At 32.1% G+C, this 27,078-nt stretch overlaps 1 protein-coding gene and 1 long non-coding RNA gene across 7 annotated transcripts in view; one reads left to right on the top strand and one right to left on the bottom strand.

Annotated features, from left to right (window-relative positions):
* LOC410718 (puratrophin-1) overlaps positions 1-27,078 on the bottom strand; it is a 401,681-nt gene that overhangs the window by 203,920 nt on the left and 170,683 nt on the right. For all 5 annotated transcript variants that reach the window (XM_026445379.1, XM_016913622.2, XM_026445373.1 and 2 more), the window contains 2 exons: positions 4,047-4,241; positions 1,437-2,433 (listed from right to left, as the gene is read on the bottom strand). In XM_026445379.1, the coding sequence (XP_026301164.1) occupies positions 1,437-2,433; positions 4,047-4,241 (1,192 nt within the window). The remainder of the gene's footprint in view (positions 1-1,436; positions 2,434-4,046; positions 4,242-27,078) is intronic.
* LOC113219258 lies at positions 22,473-26,825 on the top strand. Of its 2 annotated transcripts, none has more exons than XR_003306133.1 (8): positions 22,473-22,684; positions 23,180-23,617; positions 24,318-24,960; positions 25,038-25,221; positions 25,299-25,374; positions 25,462-25,518; positions 25,674-25,729; positions 26,609-26,635. It is a non-coding gene; the product is annotated as an uncharacterized LOC113219258 (long non-coding RNA). The 2 variants fall into 2 exon arrangements; XR_003306134.1 differs by lacking the exons at positions 22,473-22,684; positions 25,674-25,729 and adding exons at positions 26,397-26,453; positions 26,811-26,825 and having other exon boundaries at positions 23,126-23,617; positions 26,609-26,665.

Raw genomic sequence — 27,078 nt, 5'->3', positions numbered from 1 at the left:
AATAATCTATTTACTTATATTTGTTAATTATAATTATATATTTTATTAAAATTCTCACATGTATATACTATATCTACAACTTCTATGTTATTATAGAAGTTGATATCAGGATGCAAGTTTAATAAACAAGAAATCATTGTAACAAGTTAAAAAATTGGAAATTCATATAAAAATGAATATAATCAAAAAGAATATGTTACATATTTTACCAAGGGAATATTAAAAATTTTAAAACATTTTCCTGTTCTTCTGGAAAAAGAACATGAAAATCATAAATAATCCTTTGATTCTTTTCAATAAATGTTTAAATAATAAATCTAATTTATGTTATTCATAATTAAATTTATTGAATAATTTCGAGTGTCTATATAAAATAAGATAAAAAATATTCCAAGTCATTTTATTCAAAAGCAGTACACAAAGCTCTATTCAAACCTCTCATTCTTCACAGAATTTTATATCAAGGAACATCTTGAATTATAGCAAGTTACAATAATATTAATAATAAAACCATATGTATTAACATGTTATTATAGATTCTGCTATCAAGTTTAACAAATAAGAAATCATTGTAATATTTTATCAAAGGAATATTAAAAATTTTAAAACATTTTCCTGTTCTTCTGGAAAAAGAAAATGAAAATCAAGGAATATCTTGAACTACAGCAAGTTACAATAATATTAATAATAAAACCATATGTATTAAACATGTTATCAGGATGCAAGTTTAATAAATAAGAAATCATTGTAATATTTTATCAAAGGAATATCAAAAATTTTCTTGTTCTTCTTGAAAAAGAAAATGATTAATGCTTATTACTTATTTTCGAAATTTAAACAATAAACCTTGAATCGAGTTTTCCTTGAGGCAGAACAATATCAGAGGAGAAATGCTATTGCATCCTTGATATCAAACTTTTTTTTACAAATTCTTGGCATGAATCGAGCCAATATGGAAGTTCTTCGATAGGAAAACGTGACGTGAAGTAGCCGCTTTACACCCGAGCAACGCCCACGCATCGCTTCCGACAGAATTTCAAGTTCATAGAGAATCTCGATAAATCATAAGAACCATTCCGTGTAAAGTTATCGCGTTAACCGTCTCTTAAGCGTCATAGATTTTACCAAGAAAAGCGAATTCGAGGTAGAACAAAAATCGAAACGTTGAAATTCAGCGAATTCGAATTGGAAACAAAATTTTATTCCTTTTCTTTTCTTTTTTTTATATGATCTATAAAATTAGATACTTTAAAAATAACCCTCGAAATTTTGCTTTCTCTTCAAAAAAATTATTTTTTTCTTAAATTCTTCAAATTAAGAAGATCGAATTACAATTACTTTCTTTCACGAACAAGAGAATATGAATATTATAAATGGTTTAATCTGAATTCGATTAAAATTACAACGAAACGATAAGAATTGAAATATGCACTCACCGAATCCCATCCGCACCTCCTCCTCGTCGTCGCTGTCTATGTGCTTGATACCAGCGATCTCGAAGCTCCTTGTCGATTGTTCCTTCCTCGCGTTGGCCGAGGGCGAACAATCGCAGGTATCCTCGCCGCAGCTGCAATCGTCACCGGCGCACCTACAACCCAGCAACGGATCGTCGGTGTCTATATTCCTGCACGCTGGGCAAGGGAACGTCAAATCGTCCAGGGAAACTCTCTCGATTTTCCTCTCCACGGAGACCAAAAGATTGCCGATGAAAGCCGGCAGCTCGTCATCCTCCACTTCGTCCACGCTCCTCGACCCGTGCAACCTGTTCTCGCCTTCCCCCGACGCGGCCCCTACTCGCTTCTTCTCGAGGGCAGCCTCAACGTCCAACAGTCTCGACGGTGTCTTCAAGTCGTCGGGCGCTAGGGGTTTGCTCCTGGTCTCGCACCTAGCCGTCTCCTTCCACTTCTCCATGGTCATCGAGGAGACGACCTTGGCGCACCTCTTCACTTTGGCGCGGCTCTCGTCGCCGGAAAGACTAGAAGATTGGTTCGAGCGGTTGCTCGCCCCGTTCGATTCGCCCAGCGAAGATTCCAATTCCGCCTTCCACTGGCCCACGCTCGACGTAGATCTCGACTTCATCACCGCGTGGCCGCCGTCCATCTCGTTCTTCTTCCTCCGCTCCTCCCCCCTCGCGCCCCCCCCGTTCGAGCTGTTGCACTCGAGACGATCGATCGAACGGGTCTCCTCGCGGCGGTGGTCCAGCACGAAGCCCTGCTCGCGCGTACGCGAGCGAGCCTCCTCGCGCGAACGCCGCCTGGGCCGCATGCTCTTCGCCGTGCCCGACGATTGCGGCCCGGCCAGGCTGCCGCTCGCCGCGTCGCTGCTCCCCTGCCCCTTTCGAGACACCTCCCGCCAGTCCATGAACTCCTCCTCGCGGTCCCAGCCGAGGAAACCTGGGGCCCTCATCGACGTCGTTCGCCAAACTACTGCAATCTGAACCGACGTCGAGCGACTATAAAAAGTGTGTCAAAGAGATTCCCGATCCCGAAGGGATGATTAAATTCAATTAATCTTTATCAATCACTGCGTCTGTTATAATAAATAATTGCGATATGCATAATTTGTCAAAACGTAAAACGCGTTCCAATTATTCTCGAGAGAGGAGAGGGGGCCCAAAAGTGGTTTATATATATATATATACTCGTAAACACGCGTTTAATTCCTTTTATATCATATGTTATTTTCTTTGGATATTCGAAAATCGTGAATAGATATATAAGACATATGACAGGTTGCATTTCAGTAGAAATTCTTCTCTGTCTCTTCCTTTCGTTTTAATTGCAATATCTCTTTTGGTTCTGTTCCTCATTGTTATTATATTCTTATATACTTATTATATATATTATTATATTATATTATTATATATTTTATTATATTATTATGTATTATATTAGTATATACTTTTATTATATTTTTACTTATATTATATTTTTTATTATATTATTATATATATTATATTAGTATATACTTTATTATATTATTATATATATTATATTATTACATACTTTATTATATTATTATATATTATATTATAGTATATACTTTTATTATATTATTATATATTATATTAGTATATACTTTTATTATATTTTTTATTATATTATTATATATTATATTAGTATATACTTTTATTATATTATTATATATATTATATTATTATATATTATATTAGTATATACTTTTATTACATTTTTTATTATATTATTATATATTATATTAGTATATACTTTTATTATATTTTTATTTATATTATATTTTTTATTATATTATTATATATTATATTAGTATTTATTACATTATACTTACTTTATTATATTATTATATATATTATATTAGTACATACTTTATTATATTATTATATATATTATATTATTATATACTTTATTATATTATTATAGATATTATATTATTACATATTATATTAGTATATACTTTTATTATATTTTTATTTATATTATATTTTTTATTATATTATTATATATTATATTTTTTATTATAGTTATTTATTAGTTATTTATTATATTATACTTACTTTATTATATTATTATATATATTATATTATTATATACTTTATTATATTATTATATATTATATTAGTATATACTTTTATTATATTTTTACTTATATTATATTTCTTATTATATTATTATACATCATATTAGTATATACTTTATTATATTATTATATATATTATATTATTATATACTTTATTATATTATTACATATATTATATTCTTATATACTTATTTTTGTATTATATTAATGTAGTGATTGGGCAAGTATAGCAAAAAAAAATTAGATATTACATTCGTCGTAACATTTATACATGATTATATATATTTTATATTATATATTACATTTATATATTTATATATGAAATATAATTTACAAAATTTTAAATTTCGTAAATAGAATTTAAACTTTTGTATTTCTCGTAATAATATCGATCGAGGATCGATGTTAAAAAAATTTCTCCAGGAGATTAATTTCCGCGGATGGAAATGGAAAAAAAAAAAAAAAAAAAAGAAAACGGAACGGTGACTCACCTCGACGGTATTCCGCTCGTCACCAGCGGCAACTTCGCCGCTCCCTGAGGTGGTTGCAACTGCAGCTGCGCTGCGTATGCAAAGGTAACATTCCCCGAGACGTAGCGCGGAGGCCTCGAGCTCTCCTAGCTGCAGGACGAGGCCACGTCTGCCCAACGTCAGAGGCCAACCTTCCGGTATCACCGACTCGTTCCCCTGAAACGAAACCGCGCTTATTATTATGCTAATCCCCGCGTTGTGGAATCAAGGTTACTCAAGGAATCGCGTAAACGGGAATAAAAACACGCGTTTATTATATTAATTTTCCATTAGATATCTCTTCCTGAAGAAAATAAATAACACTGTGAATTTCGTTCATTCGTAAAGAACCGAGATACATTTATCATATTCGTAAAACTTTACTTGAAAGGTAAAAAAGAAATAATTACAACTTTCGATAAACGTTAAAACAAACTTTGGACATCTGTTACAATAAATTGCCATTGCTATATGCGTTCACCCTGTAATTTGTCAAAACATAAAACACCCACAAACGCGTTCCAATTATATAATACTCAAAAATGGTTGCTCGTAAACACGCGAAACAGTGATTCCTGAGGGAGGCTCTCCTCCCTTCGTCTCGTTTCCCACGTTAATTCGGGCGATGAAAAGGATGCGGACAAATCGGGGGCGATTAATTAAAACGAAGCTAATGAAATTCCTGTAAATAAGTTACACGCGGAAAGGAGGGGTAATTGTGGAGCCAAGCCCTCGCGAGAGGGAACGTTAATCACCTGTGATTAGAGAGGGGTAATCAACGCCCGAAATTGTGCAGACGCGTAATTCCGTGAATGGCTCGCTTTCGTGTCATAATTTTCGTGTCCCACGGTTTCGTTGAATTATAAATTGAGAGAGTTAGAGAGGATTTCGTGGATTAAAACGAATGCAAAAATTGATATAAAGTAAATTTATAGATAGCATGGAAATTGAGAAAGAAAAACATTTCTTATGAATGAAAAATTGAATGAGTTTTATTTCGAATTATTTGAGAGAAATGATTATTTTGCTTCTATAAAATCTATAAATTCTAAATTAAATAAAATTCTACAGGGTCTTATCGTCCTATAACTAAATTTTAGAATTTTAATTTAAATTCATTTTATAATTTATTTAGTTATTATTTCATTAATTCGTTCGTTCAATTCTTCAATCAAAAGGCAATTTATTATGCTATTTTTGTACAGCCAATATAATGTAACTATTTAAATTTTACTTCATCGAGTAGATCGACCTAAAATTATAATCAATAGGTCATGTTAAATTAGATCAATACGAGTTTCTTTAAATTATATACATTTATTAACAATTATATTTTAAAATATTTTATTACTAATCTAATTATTATTTCTATATTTTTATATTGAAAATAAAATATTATTATTCATAAACTAAATTGTTAAATTTTTATTTTAAACTTATAATTTATCCCATAAGTTTTTAATATAAAAATTAACAAGTTCGAATAACGTTTAATTTCTAAATTTATATTAATAATTTTATTGCTATAATTATTTTGTACAATAAAAATGCAAAGATGGTTTTTAAAATGTGTATATATATATATATATGAATGATTTAGATTTATGAATTAGAATGTACAGCAATTTTATATAATTATAGTTTGTATTATGAAAATGGTTTTTCCGAGATTGAGTTTTTATTTAAACGAAGCATAAAATTTCACAAGCACGTAATCTTGTCATACATTAAATTAAGAAACATAAAATTACGTGAAAAATTTGGGAGATAATATCCAAGGTGATTATTCCGAAGCTTCTTACTTACCGAGATCAGAATTATCGAAACGCAATAACATTTATTACTTGGAAACGAGGTCAGAGACAAGGAACAAGTATTCACGTAACTGCGTTATTTTATTTCCTTACTCGTCTTAAGAACTTTTCTGTACCGCTGAATCCGTTGTAATGGCTTAATAAAACCTGCATTATCTGATTTTATATAAGAAAAAAACAGTCGATTCTTGTAAAAAGTATAAAAACGTTTCTATAATTATTCTACATATATATGTACAATATATTTTTCTTATATAATGGAAAGGAAGATATTATGTAATAAGATAGAATCTGAAGAAAAAAATGGAAACATTTCAAGAACGATTAAAACTTTCGTTCCAACCGGAATACTCGTTTTGTTAGAATCCGTGAAAGTGCAGAGTTGCAATGCTACTCCCAGATTCCCGTGTCTCGCCTACGCGCATCGATGCACGATCCAACGTGTAAGCAATTAGACGGTGCAACACGCGAATAAAAGCAATCGATAGAATATTTACACCTTGCATCCATTAGAAATTAAACGAGAGGAATAGCCTGCCGTACGAGTTCCCCTCATTACGAAAGCAATTTAAAACTATAAATTGAACAATTGAAAAGAGAGAAAACGTTTGAAACGTTTAATTTGCGTCAAACTTTTATCTCGTTGAAAAGTTAATCGATTTGACTTTTATAAAATTTACATAATTTATTTGATCTCATATCTTCTTTGATCAATCTTTGAAAAGTATTAAAAAACTTATTTAGATCGAAGCTGTTTCGATTCTTTCTTGACTCTTTGCCACGCTCAAAATCTAAACTACCACTTTACGAACTGTTGTGAAGAAACCGACTGCGCATGGCACGCGACATGCGCGCGCACGCATTCCCCGCTTAATTAAGCCGCATTCCCAATGCGATTGCGCAATCCAATTCTCCCCTCCCCCTCTATCGATACGATCTGCCTGAATCGGCGCGTGGGAAATGCTTTTTCGCGATCGATATCGCTCTCGATGGAATTCGACTGTCAACCGAAGCAATTCGCGCGATTTTTCCCCGCCTCCGCGACTTTATTATCCTCGTTATTTACGAGATTGGAAAAAGTGGTCGGTATCGACGATAGGCGCGGCGGGACACGCGATACAATGGTCGCCGATGGAAATATCCGATTTGTATAATGGCGAGACCGGGTTATATGGGGGATTAATGGGCGTAATGAATTCCTAAATGACTCGGCCGATTCGTAGATAACGTCTCCGCTAGGTGTTGGGTTATTGATGGATACACACAGGTATGTGGCGGCTCCAGGTGGCCGTTCGATTGAAATGGTTCTCTCTCTCTCTCTCTCTCTTGTCGGATCGAGTTACTCGCGTCTTTTCAAACTGTAACGAGGTTTTTCAACGGTCTCGACATGACTCGGAATTCGTGGAGCGAGGTATATACATTTAATACTTTGTTGGCAAGGTTATGATTTACGTGTCACGGTTTAGAATGGCGTGTTAATTCCTGTCGTTGCTTGTGCACCTTATCGAGACTTGAGAGACACGAATATACGTATACGTGCGTGGTGAGAAACCGGATTGTGCATGCAAAGTGGTTGGAAGTATAAAAGGAACGGTCATCTTTGAATTTTATTTTAATCCAAGTTACAATTCGACGAGAAATTTAATTACAATTCAATTATTCCATTATTCCATACATATATATTCCATTATACATATTATCGTTTGAATGTTTTAGAAATAATTGATATTTTGGAACATTTTAAGTAGTAAGGGTAAACGAATAGCGAAACGTATCTTCCTATTTTATATCGCATAATGTTAACGTAATAATATTAAAAGAATTAAATAAAGATTTTTCTTACTTTTAAATATTATACTTTAAATCTAACTAATTTTCTCGCATATCAGAACGAATATTGGTTATCAATAGAATAATTATCGGAATTCGTAAACAAACACTTCGAAGCGATCCACGAGCTATAAAACAGATAATCGTACGGGCAAAAGGAGAGCGTACGATACGAGTCGGGTATATAAATATCTCGTAATTTCATCTCGAATAGGCAAAGGCACGGCGAGAGGTGGCCAGGTCGCGCGACAACCCCGGCGAACGGAAATCAGCGTGTCGACAACAGGGGCCGAGACTACGTTTATGATGGACGAGATAAGAAACGAGGCCCGTGGCTGTCACCGCGTGTCTCATTAGCGGTAAACGGTCCGGTAGAGATGTATCTAGCACCGAAACTATCCCGGGCTTTCACCCGAGCCGCTGATTTACCGATCGAGCGCCCTTCAATTGCACCTAGGCGCGCTAGTCGTCGTGTTAAACCCCCTGCCACGAAACCAGCGCCAGGAGACGGACACGTGGTGAGATAGGAGGAGTGTAAATCAAACCGTTCGCTCTCTGTCGAGATCGTTAAAAGCGCCGCTCAACGCCAATTTCAGCGGCAAGTTCGGCCTATAAAGTGTCTTGAATTAGGATAACAGATATGAATAATAGATTTTACGGATTTTGAACATATTCACGAAAGAGAAGAGGAGAGGAGAATTTTAAAAATTAAATATTCGGATTGCAAAACGATAATCGAAAAAATTTGCCTCTCGGTTCAATTCTTTTTAAAAAATACGAGGAACAACCGCCGTGTACGTGTTTACCCGCGTAACTGTTCATAAGAAAAGGACAAAGAGTTACGAATAGGAGTGTCCATGCTCCTATCGATCGGATCGGGCGGAAGAGTTCATAATAAACGATCGAAAGAGGTACTCTTGTACCGGATGCCGTCAAAGTGACAGACGCCTGCTACGTGACTGACGAAGCCTCGTTAATCCCAGTTCCTACTACTCGCGCGTATACCATGAAACGCGGATTTCTTTCACGCGTAACATGCATTCGTACAAATCGGTTTTTAACGGTTCAGCCGGTTCAGATAAATCTGATGAAAGTTTCAAAGATCCGTTTCCATCTCTTTCGAACAAATGGAACAAGTTCCTCGATATGTTCCGGAGAAGATTAATCACGTTAAGTCAATGCACGAGCTCAACTACTTAGAGCAGAAAAATAATATTAATATTATCCTTGAGTTTATAATTTTGACGCGTATAATTTTATGATATTATGTGATAACTTTTTGAACACTATTAAGAGTTTTAAGGAAAAAGATCTCTCGTTCGATCGTTAATTTTATTATAATTTTTTGCGAATTAATTTATAGAATATTGATCTAAAAAAAAAATTACAGGTTTTCTATAAACCTTTCATTTTATTATAAATATTAAAAATTGAGATTATTTAATGTTTGCCTATTTTAAAAGTATTTAATATTGTACACAATTAATAAGTTAAATAGTCAAGTTAGATAAGGCATTCTATGTACATAAAACTATCTAACAATTCTATATATATAATAAATTCATATATAGAGTATAATTAATTTTATAGAATGAGATCTTTATCTAATTGAAACTTATTAAATTACTTATGACTCGATGAATAATCTACATATTTTCGTGTATAATCTTTTCTACTTATTTCAATTTTTTTTTTTCCAAATCCAAAATCCATATCAAACATTCTGGAGAAAAGTATAACGCATCACGTATGAAATATAACATTTTCATTCGTTTAAATTTTGCTCGTAATTCATCCTCAACACATGCAATTACATAGTATTCACCGCACAATAAAATATTCATATTCGCGAATATTTTACAACGAGGAGATGAGGGAAAAAAGGTTAAACCAATGAGATTTATGCAAACGCATTGCATAAACGTCAAAATATCCGATTTCGAAGGATGTATAATTTAAGATGCGGTTAGAAAAGGGAAAGAAAAATACGCACACGCACGGGGGGGGAAGACGTGGTATTCGTATATATATATATATATATATACGAAAAGCTTACCGAGGAGACCGTTCGACGAGGTTTCCCACAGGCAGAGAAAGCAACTTTACCGCGTATACCCGTCCGTTTTTGATCGCGAAATAATGTTCAAGGAGCGCGGAGACAAATACAGGCGCGCCAAATAGGGTCCCGGCGTGCACTGGGAATGGAGAGGCATTGTGTAGTCACTCGAAAAGCCGCAAAGGCTTAGGCGCGCGTGTCGCCAGAAACAAGGCGGCAGAACGGCTGCGGCTGAAAGACGGCCTAAGGTCTAATCTGCATTTTAAACGAGCCGTGCGCCGCTCGCGAGAACGGAATCGCCTCTCTTCGCGCCGCGATAGATACCGTCCCGCTTTTAGATTCCTATTTTGCTCTTCTATATCCCCTTGTCTCGTTTAATTAATATTCCTTAATTTAATATCGAAAGATTGTTAAAATAATTCTCATCATTGAAAGTGACACGATATGTATACATTGAATAAAATTTTCAGAAAATGTATATACAGAGTTCTTCGTGGAATAATCATTTAGGAGGAGATTTATTTATCATCAAGTACAATTTAAGTAGATAAAGCGAGATAAAATGAGACAGTGGTGTAACGGAGAATAGCGTTGACACTTTTGAAATTTAGAAACAAAGATATCTCACGAATATATTTACCATATATTCTTTTTTGGATAATCTTCATCAATCGAAAAACTGTATAAAAATTTCAAAATATACGTACTTTTAAATTCGGTTTCTTTTAACAGATTTGTGAGATTTTTATTTATTATTATTTTAATTTTAACAGGAATTAATTTTTCAAACGAAGGCAAAATTTTGAAATCTATTTATCAATCACATAGACGGTGAGAGTAATATTTTCGTCCAATGATTCGCGAACGATCTCGTTTCAGCTACTTTCTCGTTTTGGAACGAGCGATCCTCGAGGAAAAGGGGCAGAAGCGGGAAACGATGCGCTTTTAATGAACGGTTCGCGTGTCGGGGACGTTTCTCTCTCGCCTCGCGTCACGTGTGCGCTACATGCGGACTAATTAAGCGGGAATGATAAAAGAGAAAGTGCCAGCCTCTCTATCTCTCTCTCTTCCTTTTCGAAGTACACGCGTATTAATTCGTACAATCCTCGTTGATGAACGAGAAACTTTGTGAAACGAAAGGGAAACAAATGGATGAAATATAGAAAAGAATATTATTTTTTTTCTCCTTTTTCTTATTTCGATCCCGTTCGAAAATACAAATGAAAGTGTTAGTACGAACACGGTGGAAAGCGGATACGTTGACAGCAATTTACGTTGACCGTTTCCTTCCACTGAGATCTGAGCTAAGCCCTCCCCCCTCTCGTTTGGCCCCCCCTTCTCTTCCTTCGAACGAAAGGTTAAGCGATGATGAATCGGATGCTAGAAGTCGCGATTCGTTACAGCCGTCGGATAGACGGCGTTTCTCTCCCGTGTAAACGTATTACGATAGCGATCTTAAATGGAATTGATTTCTGTGTTCGTATTCGGGAAGCAGGAGGGAAATTTTTAAGATGTAAATGTAAGATAATATTTATCCCAGAAGAAGAAATCGAATCTCTCTTTTTATTCATTCGTTGCGAGATTCATGCTTTAACGATTATTATTAAAAATTTGTGTGTAACAAATCATAACGTTATCTTATTGCGTACAAAAATAACAATTCTCGTCTTCTTTTTATATTTGAACAAGCCAGACAATATATATAACATTTATAATATAATAAAAATAAAAAAATAATAATATATATATATATATATATATATTAAAATTTGTATGTAACAAATCATAACATTATCTTATTGCATACAAAAATAACAATTCTTGTCTTTTTTTCTCCTTTGAACAAGCCAGACAATATATATAACATTTATAATATAATAAAACTAAAAAAAATAATAACAATATATATATATATTAAAATTTGTATGTAACAAATTATAACATTATCTTATTGCATATAAAAATAACAATTCTTTGAACAAGCCAATATATATAACATTTATAATATAATAAAATAAAAAAAAATAATAATATTTATTTTCATGTTTACTTTAGATAAATTTATAAAAATGATTCTATTCTCAGATGCACTTGAAAACGACGAGAAAATTTCCCCACAATGCATCCTTTGTCCGTGACAAAGGTTAAAGTCACGGCGACGTGAACTTAGATCCTCGAGGGGAGGATGCAGACGATTCGATAATCAGAGACAGGATGCGGCTGTCTAGAAGGGGAGAGGGGAGACTCGGCTATTCGTTGGCGAACAAAGAATGCCGATAACGAAATGATTGAATGACAGTCTGCTAATTAAACGACAATTTACTTAGCCGCTTTATATTTAGCAACCTTCGAGCCAGGACACGACTTGATTTCCATGGGAGTAGTTCGAGTAATCTAAGTTGGATTCAAGTTGATTTTAATCTTTGGATTATTTGGATTTTTACCACACCACGGATGGAAAGTCAGAATTCAATTTGAAATCGAAATGTTTCGAATAATAGTATAATATAAGAAATAAAAACAAAATTATTATTCTAAAAATTACCATTTACGAGTTAGAAAATCCATATCTATCAAAATCTAACGAAATTTTTTATTTATTTGAGAAATATTTCTAAACAACTTGTGGAAATTATCAGATTATATTATTCGACGTATAATTACGAAACAATAGACAATTTACAATCTAATCCCAATAATTGGCAAATTTTTGCAAATAGAAATATATTCCGTACATTTTTAGATCGCAATTCAATGCCCGATATCTTTATACAAAATCCGAAAAAAAAATATATATATATATACATAACCTCGGTAGAAATACATCGAAACCTACACACACACAATATCTTGCATCCTTCTGAACTGACCCCATTGGCCTCGCCCCCCTCCCCCTCCCTGCCGGATAACAATCGCGATAATTACACCGTGAGAACGATAATTGGCCGGCGGCACGGCGCTCGCGGCCCAGGGCGAGCTAATAACGAACGAGCCCCGTCATATTTTCATGAAATGTCACATCAGATAATGGCGGGTTGCGAGAGAGCCGGAAAAGAAACAAGCGTCCCGCCGCCGCCGGCCATAAAGTGAAATTGCGAGCCGATCGCGATTCCTCAGGCTCTCTCGATCGCTCGATTGCTCTAGCACACTTACACACACACACACACATACAAGCTACGTCTTGGCCCAAGATAGGATCTGGCTCGGACGACAATGTTGAAAGTTGGGTCAATTTTCTTTCTCTCTAAACTCCGCCGCGCGACGGAACAACTCGTGTCCACGGTGTTATCTGTCGCGTACCGTGAACGCTGTTTTAAACGATATCTGATCGCTCGGTCGTACGGCGAAACGGTGTCGCTGTCGTTCGATCGACGTTTATCTGCGGGCGAATGATGGATGCGCGTGGACGTCCTCCCCACCCCTCCCCACTCCCCGAGTGACGAGTCGAGGGGGCCTGTGAGAAAGTTGCGCGCGCACGGATATATTTTTTCCAGCTGCGAGATGGGATCGTGCAGGTTGCCGCTTCTTCGGTCGAGGAATCTTTTCCGCGTGGATTCTTTGTGTAATTATTGGAGATAGTCCTTGCGTAATGAGAATGTTTAAAATGTTTATTCCTTTGGATCGATGATAAAAAGCATTTCAAACATTTATAGTTAATAAATAGATTTGTTTAGGCGGAATCTTTTTTTATTTCGTTAAAATTGGAATCTTTCGAGAACGTTCGAGATCGTTCGAAATCTTTATTAATTATTATGTTAGAAATTGTTGGAAAGATTTTTTTAACAATTTAATAAACGTTTTATCATTCTTATGATGAAAGATTTAAATGTTATCCTTTCCAAAGTTGAAAGAAATACAAGTTATCTTCGATCACACCAATATTCTCCTTCGAGCTGTCCACAGTTTCGACAAGGTGATCCACATTCGTACTCACCGATAGGCGATAATCACGATCATAAATTCAGTTCACGGACATAATAGGATCATAGAGCGATCTAGATCCCACTCTCGATCTTGATCTCGATACACCCCCTCGTTCTCTGGATAATCGCCAGAGGAGCATCGATATCTTTCAGCCACGCACCTGTGTATAATTACGATAATTCTACCGCTCTCTTTCACCTTCTTTAATAATAATTAATAACGACGTTTCGAGCAAGCTGCGGACATCACCGTGACAATCAGAGAGTATCCGAGTCAATCGAGGCGGAACGAACTTGTTAGAACGAGGAGAAATCTGCAAAATCATAAGGCGATTACGATTACTTCACAATCAGCTTAGAAACGTAGAAAGTTATCGACGGAGATTTTATTTATCAACCGAGATCGTACCAGTTTTATATAACTCGTTTAATTATTATTGTTTCATTCATTTATTACAAGATATTATTAATTACCGTTTTTCATTTATTCGATATTAACATTTAATCTTATTTAATTATTTTTTCCATATATATTTTTGCAATCGTTTGATTACAAAATTCGAATACCACGATGGAAAAACTTTTAAACACTGAGCGATGTAAAGAATGTAAGAAATATGAAATTTGCCAAAATACCTCCTCGCTCGTCGTTAATAAATAATAATAATAAATCAACTTGAAACCATGAAAGTTCTAGAGGGAAGCGTTGCCTCGACGTCCCAAGGAAGCACCAGAATCCCATCAGTCCTCGTTTGTCTTTACAAGACAAACACTAAACAGCCTATTACTCGATCTTTATAGCGCTCACGGAACGTATGGCTAGAGGAGAGCAGCCTCGAGTGGAAGCCGTTCCTGAGCGACATAATGGCGTGGAACTATCCACCATCATCCTCTCTCTGGGATCTGGCCTCTATCTTCCATCTTTCTCTCCGGATGCACGCACGCATCCCAACGGATCATTACAGGCGCTGCACTGTTGCGTGCTACCTTTTCCTTCCTTCTTTCCTTCCTTCCAGCTTTGGAAAGGAAAATGATTTTCGAGACGATCTCTCGAACGTTTTCTTCGTTGTTGACGGAAGATAAGTTCGAAATTTTTTTTTTTTTTATTTATCGATGAGAATTAGATCGTGTTTGTGATTCGTTTTACTTTTACTCTAATCTTTTAAATTATTCAACTCTTGTTCAAAAAAATCTTTATCTCTTATTGTTTCTGAATCTTTTAGAAATCGAAATTTGAAGAGTTTTATCTTATCAATTAACGCAAAATTGAAATAATCAATTTATGGTTTCGTGAAAAATATTTTAGTTTCCATAAATTTCAATTTATGTTCGAACGAGTGATTTTGACATGGCATATAAAATATATTATAACGCTTTAACAATCACATTTTTTTTTCCATTTAAAATATTTGCTAATGAGAAACAACTTGCAAAAATAAGAAAAAAAATAAAATTTTAATCAATTTTTCACACGAATTCCGATTAATTTTGATGAAATCTCCGATTCATTTCGCATCTTGTTATTAATAACGATTTTATCTTCGATACAAGATGATAATGATGCAGGAATAAAATTGATGCACGATTAGAAAGCTGTCTCAGAAGTCAATGAAGAGATTAACAATTTCGATTCAATTGCTTCCTTGACAAATTACGATGAAGAGAATAATCGGGTGTCGGGCAGAGATCGAAATTTATAATCGATCCACGGTTTACTCGGTGCGATTGAAACGATGCAGCGATCGCGTGCAATTTGTTATTACGCGTGTCATTCGTTGCCGAGTAAAAACATACAACACGTGATCTCTCAACGCGTTTATCGACACGACGAAAGGTTTCGTTATTCGTCAGAAAACATCGAACATCGAGGATGATTTGTTTAATTATTTTTCTTTCTTGGATATATTTTTGTTGAAGGCAAAAGAATTATTTGAAAAATTTCGATATAATAAAATTGAAAATTTACAAATATTTAAGACATATATTTATTTAAATATTTATTTATTTTTATATTTATAAAAAATTATATATATTTAAAGACATAATATTTTTATCTACTTTCTTTCCCATCTCTCACAAAAATATAAAATTCAAAAATTACGTAGATTGAATTATATAATGGATAGCAAGTAACCAAACACGTTTGTACACTTTTCCTAATAAAAAAAAATATAAATAACTTTCTGATCAAATTCAAGTATGATTACATCTTCATAAACAGATTTTATTACAATATATTCTACATTAATTTTCTCCTTTTTATAAAAATTTTCAGTGTTTTTTTCTCTCTCACACAATTATTAGTTATTTACATTTCAGAAAAAAAATTTAAAAATTAATTATTAAAATTATAATTAATTATAAAATTAATTATATTAATAAATTACAAATTAAAAAATTTTTCTTCCATTAACACGATATAAATGCCTTATTAATGTAATAACATCTTATTAAATAATAAAACTTTAATACCTTATTAAATAATTAATATAATTATTTTATTTATAAAATAAACAATAAAAGAATTTCTCGATGAACTATTAAGATACATACAGATTTCTACATATTAGATCGAAATTATCGGTTATTACGAATGTTTCTTTCTTCGTCGAAGAGAGAGAGAGAGAGAGAAAAAAAAGAACCGGTCGAGACAAAAAGGCGGAGGGCGAGAAGGATGACTGTTGCAATTGCCCGGCGTGCTTTTGCAATTTGCCGTTTAACCGGCTTAATAATTGCGCTCCTTATACGCGCCTCGAGATAATTGTTTTTTGCATAATCAGGATGACTCTGGTGCGACGAAAGAAATATCGCTGCCGCGGCGATCAAGAGAAGAAACGAATCGCGTTACGCAACTTTTCACAGAGCAAAATTGTTTTCCACTGAAATAAGAATTGAGAAGAAATTAAATGTGAAATTATGGGTCCCATTGCCTCCTTTAATTAAACCTGATAAAAAAGAAATTAGAAAGTGAATAAATCCTATAAATATTTAATCATTGTATTGTATTTTTGATTACATTTAAATTTTAATCTAATTATTATCCCTTGGGAATAAAATATTTTTTGGAAAAATTTTACTTTATTTTATTTTTAAACATCTTCTAAAAAATTTATTAATCTCGGTTGCAATTTTTAATATGTTAAAAAAGATCGTTCCAAATATATATTATATTTGACTTAATCATTACTGCATTTTTGATGTACATTGAAATTTTAATCCAATTATTATCCCTTGAGAATAAAATATTTTTTGGAAAAATTTTACTTTATTTTATTTTAAATATCTTCTAAAAAATTTATTAATCTCGGTGCAGTTTTTAATATGTTAAAAAAGATCGTTCCAAATATATATTATATTTAACTTAATCATTACTGTATTTTTGATGTACATTCAAATTTTAGTCCAATTATTATCCCTTGGAAATAAAATATTTTTTGGAAAAATTTTATTTTATCTTATTTTAAATATCTTCTAAAAAATTTATTAATCTCGGTATTAATTTAAATTTTTAATATGTTAAAAAAGATCGTTCTCTCGGTTTAAAGATCTTTGTGAAATCGTAATATCAATTAAGTTGGAAACTTCTACTCGATGCTATCTATATATATGTATATATGCATATATGGGAGAATTTACACTGCGTATCTATTATCGAATTAATGTCACCGCTTTCTAAACATCTCCGCAACGCTGGATCATCGATCGCGATATCACCACGGCCCGATACTTCCGGTAAGACACGCGAGCCACGAGGATTCTTCTACGCGTGAGAACAGAGGGGATCCCGTCGATGCATCACGTACCACCATTACAATATTTCAGTGGAGCCGTTTTCATTGTTCAAACGCCGCGCGGCATAAAAGCCACAGGGGGCGCTCATAAGCGCCAACATCGCCGCATGAAATACGACCGGTTTGCATATACGCCGACCTAACTTGGCCAACGTGTTTCAAGATTTTTTTTTTTCTTTCTTTCTTTCTTTCTTTTCTTTCATTCACGAAAATTTTTTCGTTCGATTGTAATCATCGTCCTTGACGAGAATTTTCCTTTCGAACGAATTTTAGGTTATAACAAAGAGGATTGGATCGCGTTGAAATTATGAAAATTGTTATATTTATTTTTTTTAATGATTAATGATACCAGTATTATATCGTTAACGAATCATATAATTTAATATATAATCCAGTGCTTTTGATTCTTTTCTTCTCTAGGGAATTTTTTAATTGAACTTGGAATTATTTAAGAATATCATGGATTTTTAATTTTTAATTTTTGATATATAATTTAATCATATAATTTAATATATAATGTGCTTTTGATTCTTTTCTTTTCTAGGGAATATTGAACTTGGAATTATTTAAGAATATCATGGATTATTATATAATTTAATATATAATCCAGTGCTTTTGATTCTTTCTTTCTTTTCTTCTCTAGAGAATATTGAATTTTTTAATTGAACTTGGAATTATTTACTTAAGAATATCATTAGAATATCATCAGAATTAAGAATATCAAGAATATCATTTTTAGTTTCAATTTTTTATAATTTTTATAATTTAATCATATAATTTAATATATAAGTACTTTTGATTCTTTCTTTCTTTTCTTCTTCTAATTGAACTTGAAATTATTTATTTAAGAATATCATGAATTTTGGATTTTTAATTTTTGACATATAATTTAATTATATAATTTAATATATAATCCAGTGCTTTTGATTCTTTCTTTCTTTTCTTCTTTAGGGAATTTTCTAATTGAGCTTGAAATTATTTACTTAAGAGTATCATTATATACAAAAAGAAAACTATAATAAGCTCATTGTTCAAATTAATTTTCACACGTGAAAAAAAGAAAATTTTCCGGGAATTGAATGCACTCTATGAATAATATAGCCGCGTTTGGATGGAACAAAGCAATGCTCAATGAGAAATATTCATCCATTTATACGCGATTTCCAAAGCTTGATTTCTCCCGCATCGAATTTATTGCTAACAATATTTACACTTTAATAGGAAAAGGTTAATCGCGCGATGCCGACCTCCGCAACCAGCCAAGCTTCCTCCTGGCGATAGTTTCTGGCGCGAAAATCGCTTTCATTGTCGTGTTTAGAAAACCGTGCAGCTCTGAAGCGACCACATGATAATTCAACCGCGGTGCGCACGTGCACACTTAAAATACGCGCACAATAAAAGAAAAAAAAAATATATATATATATATTCTTGTCAATTTCTAACGCGTAATTTCCTTTTATTTTATTCCAAATTATAAATAAATTATATATGTGCCACGATATATCAGACGCTCGAGAAATTATTTTATTCTAAATTATAAATAAATTATATGTGCCACGATGTATCGAGAAATTAGATTGTGTATTATGAAAATAGTTAGAACAAATAATTTTATTAATAATTTTAATTATAAAATTTTAAAAAAAAATTTTTTTTTAATCTTTTCATTGTAAAAGAAATTTCAGCAAGTGTAAAATTTTAGCTTATTACTTTTTCAGATATTGATAAGAAACTTTCAAAGAAACACGACATATTGCATAAATTTTTGTTTATCTAGACAGTTTTCTTGGATGAAATTATCTTTGAGGATTTCGTGAGGATTTTTTTATAATTTGAGTTTGAATTTCAATAGTTTTTGTTTCATTTATGGTCGAAAAATTTAATCAAAAGAATTGGACATATCAAATATCAGGTAGATTTAGATTAATTCAGGTTTAGAAAAGAACTTTTACATAATATATATATATATATATATTTATTATATTATTATATATATATATATCTTCTTCCATCCAATGAGTTATTGAAATTTTGCATCAGAATCTGTAATTTATTAGTTTTTTAGATTTCAAGATTCTTCTAATATTTTATCTATCCCAATTTCTTCAAAGATAATATAATATGTATAATATTTTGAAATTTTTGAAATCTGTCCATTACTATGATAATTATATAAATACCTTACAATTTTAATAACTTTTATATTCCTTCAATGTACAATTATCAATAAAATATATCTTAAAACACTTGTTATTTTATGTATACTATTCTAATATTTTTATTTAATATACCAAGTCACTCAGAATTCTTCCATATTCTACAGGTAAAAATGCTTTGTTAGGATATCTTTGTCAAAAATATCTTTTTCCAATTCAAAATATCATTCATAGATATCATGCTTGATATTATTACTTGAATTTATTGTAAATTTAATTTCGTTGCAATTGATTCATTTTATAAGAAGAATTAACAAACAAACAATTAAAATTAACTCTTTGTCCAATCTTAATCAACATCTTGTCTTCACCTGTGCTGATTCTGAGAAAAATATTATCGTGTTTTCCACCTTTTTTCCTTTTTAGCATATTTTCCTTGACCAAGCATTTATTTTTATCCCATACAATAACACTTTTATCCTTATCTTTTATATTTATTTATAGAACCTGTTGGTGTTCACAAAATATATAACAACCAATAATTGCATATATACACATAAATGCATAAAACAAATTAATGCAATCTGAAACACGTATTAATACAAATCTTGTATGCTGTCTGGTTTTCCTATATAATAGCCAAGTCACATCAGGATCTTCGACAATATCAGGACACGGACTCCATTCAATTTCCGGTGTCGAAGCTTTCATTTTGACACGTTTATCTGCCTTCCTTTGAACCTCCATCGTTTTCTCGCCGCGGCAAGATCACTTCCCATTGATAACGCTGCGGCAACCGCAGTAATTACCGTTTTAAATTTATATAAGTGTGTTGGCGATAGACACGGTAATTGGTTCATTTGCACGCGTCTCTTCGGCTATGCGCAATGGCCGGCGACGATTGGAAACGAGTTTAACTCGAAAGACATAAATATTTTTTCAGCAATAAATAAATTGGCCAACGAGATATTGCTTTGAAATCTGGGGAAAAGAAAAATTTTTTTTTCATTAATTCTTAAGTATAAAACTTGGAAATTTTCAAAAGTTTTAGAACTTGTAGATAGATTTGTAAGAATCAATGTTTAAAAAAGTGGTGTAATTATAAATTAGATTTATTATAAATAAGAGTATTTAAGTTTATGTTATTAAGAATTGAAAATTTTAACCAATCACGAATCTTTGAAATCAAAATACATTAACAATATCCATTTAATTTTTGAATATTTAAAATTATTATAAAATATAATAGATAATTCTCTGCTTATTGTAACATTATATTTATTTCAAAATATATAATCACAAATCATTCGCATCGTGAATATATTAAATTATTTTTACGTAAACATGTATATAGTTTTCCAATAACAATATACACAAATATTATTCAAAGATAAATATCCAATATATTTACGAATAGAAGATAATAATGGCGACATCTATTAAAATGTCACATAAAAGATGTTTATTAAAAGCAAAAATAATAATCTGATTACCTTTTGTTCTTCCTTATATAAGGAGAAATTTAATGTCAATACTACTTTTCTGTTCAAAAATAAAGTGTTATTATACTCGTATAGAACCTTCACTTCCAATTAGAAAATCGATTTAAAGAGGTTAAAACAAACACGAAAGTTATACAAAAATATCGTCAATGCTTATTAAATTATAAACAATGCAACAGAGACAGAACGAGGGAGTCTCTCTTTTCTTCTCTCTTTCATTCAACATGAATCTTCAATCATAAATTGCTAATAATTTAATAGATAAATAACATAACCTATAACTTAACCAACTTTTCCGATCGATATAATTGACTCTCTATCCCACAAACATGTGTCAATATCCTTTCATTTATCCAATCCGTATGATGAACCGAATATAAATATGCAATTATAATAAATGGCGGTTTCCAACATCAGAAACTACCCTTCAGCATCAATTCTCGCGTCATTGATAACGCGAAATCTTTCACTTGGAGAGGAGGCAGTGAGAGGCAGCGTCGCGTGGGAACTGCTCAATCTCTCGCCCTTCTTTCCCTCGTTGGAAAATTGAATGGTACGACGCGAAATAGTGCCGCCGAACGCTGTTTATTCGAATCGGAATAGTAAAATGGCTTGGATAAATGCGCGGATAACCACCGGTCACAGGATCATCGCCTGCACGCGTCCGTAGTTCAGCCACACGGGATCGGCGCGTTTCTTTGTCATCATTTTATGATTCGAAATGAATACTCGCGGAATAGAAAGCAATTCGTCCGTTGCACAAGCGAATGAATAAGCGTTTGTACGTTTTATACGAATTGGGAAAGGAGATATGCTATGGATTATAATATACTATTTCTGAATATAAAAAAAATCAACAAACCTTAAATTTTCGTATGAAAATTATTCAGAATTTCACAAACTGAAATTCAGTTAACTAACTTTTTACGCATATTCCACCAAAAAATTCCACAAATCTTTGAAAAAAAAGAAAAAGAAATACCGTACCGATCGAGAAACAAAAGGTTCGAAACGATATCTTGGAAGAAAAATTCGAAACACGGTCGATAGCTTCGCGACAACCTCTCCCAACTTTTAAAGCTTCCAGAATAACGGGGAGATTTACGACCCTTTCTAGGCCTCTTATGACCGAAAGAAAAATCTCCGTGGGACCGTTTCGAAGACTTTTACACGGGCTTGATTTATGGCACTCTATCTCGAAGAGTATCGATTATCAACGATGACGTCGCGTCGTTATTCTCCACGAAGAAGAAACGACTGTTGTGCGCTGGTAGCCGGCGATCGAAGCGCCATCTGCCATTTCGTTAATCCGAACTGCTCTCTCGGTAAGCTTGAACGTTTAAGCGCTTAATGGCGGTTAAAAGTATCTCGCGTTGCACACGCGAGTTCCCACAGGGGAACACCTACAATTACAGGCTATTACAAACTGGTCGTGAGTCTGTTTCACGGCTATGGTTTTTACAAGCTGGCCGGAGGTGGCGAGCCAGACGAAAAAGGATGTAATGGGGCTGCATAGACGTTTTCGTTGATTCGACGTGAACGAGAGAGGTTAGATTCCTATGTTTGATTAACAATTATTTCCGATTTGGTGATATAATATATAGAGATTGTAAATTGTCGATACGTATTATCATTATTGATTGAATTCTATCACATCTGTTTCTATTTTGTTATTAAATTTGAGATAAGAAACGAGAAGATTCTTTTTCTATTTGTTTCTTTTATACGCAATAGAAAGAGACGCGTTCAATAATCTCGAATCATCTCGACGATGGATAAAGAGTTTCGTTTGTATCATATAATATAATTAAGAAAGTTATATGTATTTATTTTATATTATAAGCAACAAAATTTCCTTTTAATTCTTTTTCACGCAATAAACTATTATTACCGATTCATTTACAGAAATGTACAATACAACAAAAAAAAGAAATCGTAAAAGAACAACTTACTCAATCCATCCATTGTCTCTCTAACTTAATTTCAAACATAAATCGTATCAAAGAATTAAAATTGATCGTTCTTTGTAACAACTTTTTATAGATTCGAGGAGAGCATTCATTCTTGTATTTCACAAGATTATTATTACACGATTTGGAAATTGCGACGAAGTATACAAAACATTTTATTTATCGTCAAAGATAAATAATTTTCTTCGTTCGAGGGGTTTGAAGGAGAAACATTGCGACATCGATCGTCTTCGAACCGTTTCGTCGTATGAAACGAGATAACGAGGGAAATAATGGGACGGCAAAGTGCACTTCAGACTCGGGTTGCGTACTCTTCGCTTGTCGATCGCAATGTTTAAGGATCGATCGACGATCTCATTGTGCGCTTGTGGATGATTTATCAGCCGACCGACATAAATTTCGCAGCGTGTATTAAAGGCGTAATCCTCCCTTCAATGTCCGCAATTTAGGAACAATTTAAATTTAAAGTCGGAAACAGTTGGGAGAATTGTGCAAACTCGAGAAACTCGAGGTAATTTGCAGATGATTGTTGGGGAACGTTGGATAACTCGAGTTGATTTGATTCGATTGATTCGATTGCTTTCACGATCTTTATGTACTTGAAGTTTCTAAAGATATACTATTAGCATAAATAACTTTTTTTTTTTATGCAAATCGTGTACTTTTTTTTTCAAAATAGTTTTGTTTGAGACCAAGCTTTTTATTAAAATTTTTAATTATTTGGTTATAAGTATTTTTTTATTAAACATAAATTTCTTATCAAATTTATCATATTACCTCAATTCGATTCAATTTTATTATTTTTTTACACTTCTCAGAAATTGTAAAGTACTTGAAATACTTGATAAAAGAAAAATTCAATCTATTTCATATTTCGTATCACTTTATCTTAGTTTTCATTTCTAAGCATTAAATTAGATATTGACTCCATCTCACTTTCTCCAATTATATTTATTTCTTTATTTTGTACTCGAGCCAACGTTCGATTTTAATTAATAATATTTATAAAAATGAAAATATTGGATAATATAATTTTCGATATTTTTGACTCGATTTTTTAATACAAATATCACAATTTTTCCATTTTATATACAAACGTTATTACTTCATTCATGGAAACAATGATACAACAAAATTTTCTTTTACATACCAACTCTAAAATTCAATTTTAAAATTCCACCAAGGAAATGATATCGATATCAATTTCGCAGAAAAACTTTTCAACGCTTGAAAAGTATTCCTAGAACTGGCGTAACGTGATAATCCGCGAAGAAGAACGGACGCAGTCCACTGACCAAAGACCAAGGAGACGAGGCTCAACGAAGGCGAAGAAGAAAAAGAAGAAGAGGAGGAGGAGGAGGAAGAATACAAAGAAGAAGAAAGAGGAGGAAGAAGGAGGCCGGGAACAAATTATATAAAAGGACCACACACGGTGCACAAGAGGGGGCAAGGAGGCCTCGGACTGCTCGAGCATGTGGTACAGGCGAAATATATACGACTTCTCCGTGACTATGCCCGGGGATTTACCTTACGTCCAGCGTTTGAATCGCTCGTTTAGGATGAAAAGGATCGGTGGCTCGACAGCTCCGCGCCACGTGGGTGGTGCGAGCGCCAACGGACCCCGGAAGGATCTCACGCTCACCCCCGCCGACGAGATCCCTCCGAGATTTAATGCGACACTGGCAAATCGTCGAACCCGTGGAAAAAGAATAGAATAATTCAATTTTTCGTTTTCGTTTATTAAAATTAATCATCTTATATATTTATATAATTTTTCTTTTTTTAAGATATTCATCCATTTATGAATTAAAGGAAAAAATAAATATTGTGGAAACTAAAAGGATAAGCGTCAAGGTTCGTCGACTTGTTTTTGCATTTTCGTTTATAAAATTAATCATCTTGTATATTTGTATAATTTTTCTTTTTTCAAGGTATTCATCCACTTATGGATTAAAAGAAAAAATAAAGATTGTGGAAACTAAAAGGATAAGCGTCAAGGTTTTTTTTTTAAGGTATTACTTTAGTCTAAACTAAAATTTTATTCGAAATGAGAAAAATACAATTCATCCACTTATGGATTAAAGGAAAAAATAAAGATTGTGAAAACTTTAAAAGGTTCGTCGACTTGTTTTTAAGTTTTCGTTTATAAAATTAATCATCTTGTATATTTATATAATTTTTCTTTTTTTAAGGTATTCATCCATTTATAGATTAAAGGAAAAAATAAAGATTGTAGAAATTTTAAAAGGATAAGCATGAGTAATCTGGGTTTGTTGACTTGTTTTTGAGTTTTCGTTTATAAAATTAATCATCTTGTATAATTCATCATATTTGTATAATTTTTCTTTTTTTAAGGTATTCATCCACTTATGGATTAAAGGAACAAAATAATGATTGTGAAAACTTTAAAAGGTTCGTTGATTTGTTTTTGCGTTTTTGCTTATAAAATTAATCATCTTGTATAATTCATCATATTTGTATTCTTATTGTAATTGTATTTTATTGTATTTTATTGTATTTTTATTGTATTTGTTTTGTATTTTATTTGTAATTTTTCTTTTTTTAAGGTATTCATCCACTTATGGATTAAAGGAAAAAATAAAGATTGTGAAAATTTTAAAAGGTTCGTTGATTTGTTTTTGCGTTTTTGCTTATAAAATTAATCATCTTGTATAATTCATCATATTTGTATTCTTATTGTAATTGTATTTTATTGTATTTTTATTGTATTTGTTTTGTATTTTATTTGTAATTTTTCTTTTTTTAAGGTATTCATCCACTTATGGATTAAAGGAAAAAATAAAGATTGTGAAAATTTTAAAAGGATAAGCATAAATAATCAGGGTTTGTCGACTTGTTTTTGAGTTTTCGTTTATAAAATTAATTATAAAATTATAAAATTAATCATCTTGTATATTTGTATAATTTTTCTTTTTTCAAGGTATTCTTTTAGTCTAAACTAAAATTTTATTCGAAATGAGAAAAATACAATTCATCCATTTCTTATGGATTAAAGGAAAAAAAAATAAAGATTGTGAAAACTTTAAAAGATTCGTCGACTCGTTTTTGCGTTTTCGTTTATAAAATTAATCATCTTGTATATTTATATAATTTTTCTTTTTTTAAGGTATTCATCCATTTATAGATTAAAGGAAAAAATAAAGATTGTGGAAATTTTAAAAGGATAAGCATGAGTAATCTGGATTTGTTGACTTGTTTTTGAGTTTTCGTTTATAAAATTAATCATCTTGTATAATTCATCATATTTGTATAATTTTTCTTTTTTTAAGGTATTCATCCACTTATGGATTAAAGGAACAAAATAATGATTGTGAAAACTTTAAAAGGTTCGTTGATTTGTTTTTGCGTTTTTGCTTATAAAATTAATCATCTTGTATAATTTATCATATTTGTATTCTTATTGTAATTGTATTTTATTGTATTTTATTGTATTTTTATTGTATTTGTTTTGTATTTTATTTGTAATTTTTCTTTTTTTAAGGTATTCATCCACTTATGGATTAAAGGAGCAAAATAATGATTGTGAAAACTTTAAAAGGTTCGTTGATTTGTTTTTGCGTTTTTGTTTATAAAATTAATCATCTTGTATAATTCATCATATTTGTATTCTTATTGTAATTGTATTTTATTGTATTTTTATTGTATTTGTTTTGTATTTTATTTGTAATTTTTCTTTTTTTAAGGTATTCATCCACTTATGGATTAAAGGAAAAAATAAAGATTGTGAAAATTTTAAAAGGATAAGCATAAATAATCAGGGTTTGTCGACTTGTTTTTGAGTTTTCGTTTATAAAATTAATTATAAAATTATAAAATTAATCATCTTGTATATTTGTATAATTTTTCTTTTTTCAAGGTATTCTTTTAGTCTAAACTAAAATTTTATTCGAAATGAGAAAAATACAATTCATCCATTTCTTATGGATTAAAGGAAAAAAAAATAAAGATTGT

The sequence above is a fragment of the Apis mellifera genome, linkage group LG1 (genome assembly GCF_003254395.2).
Source record: "Apis mellifera strain DH4 linkage group LG1, Amel_HAv3.1, whole genome shotgun sequence".
In the NCBI taxonomy this organism is placed as follows: domain Eukaryota; kingdom Metazoa; phylum Arthropoda; class Insecta; order Hymenoptera; family Apidae; genus Apis; species Apis mellifera.
This window is presented reverse-complemented; position numbering and strand designations above follow the sequence as displayed.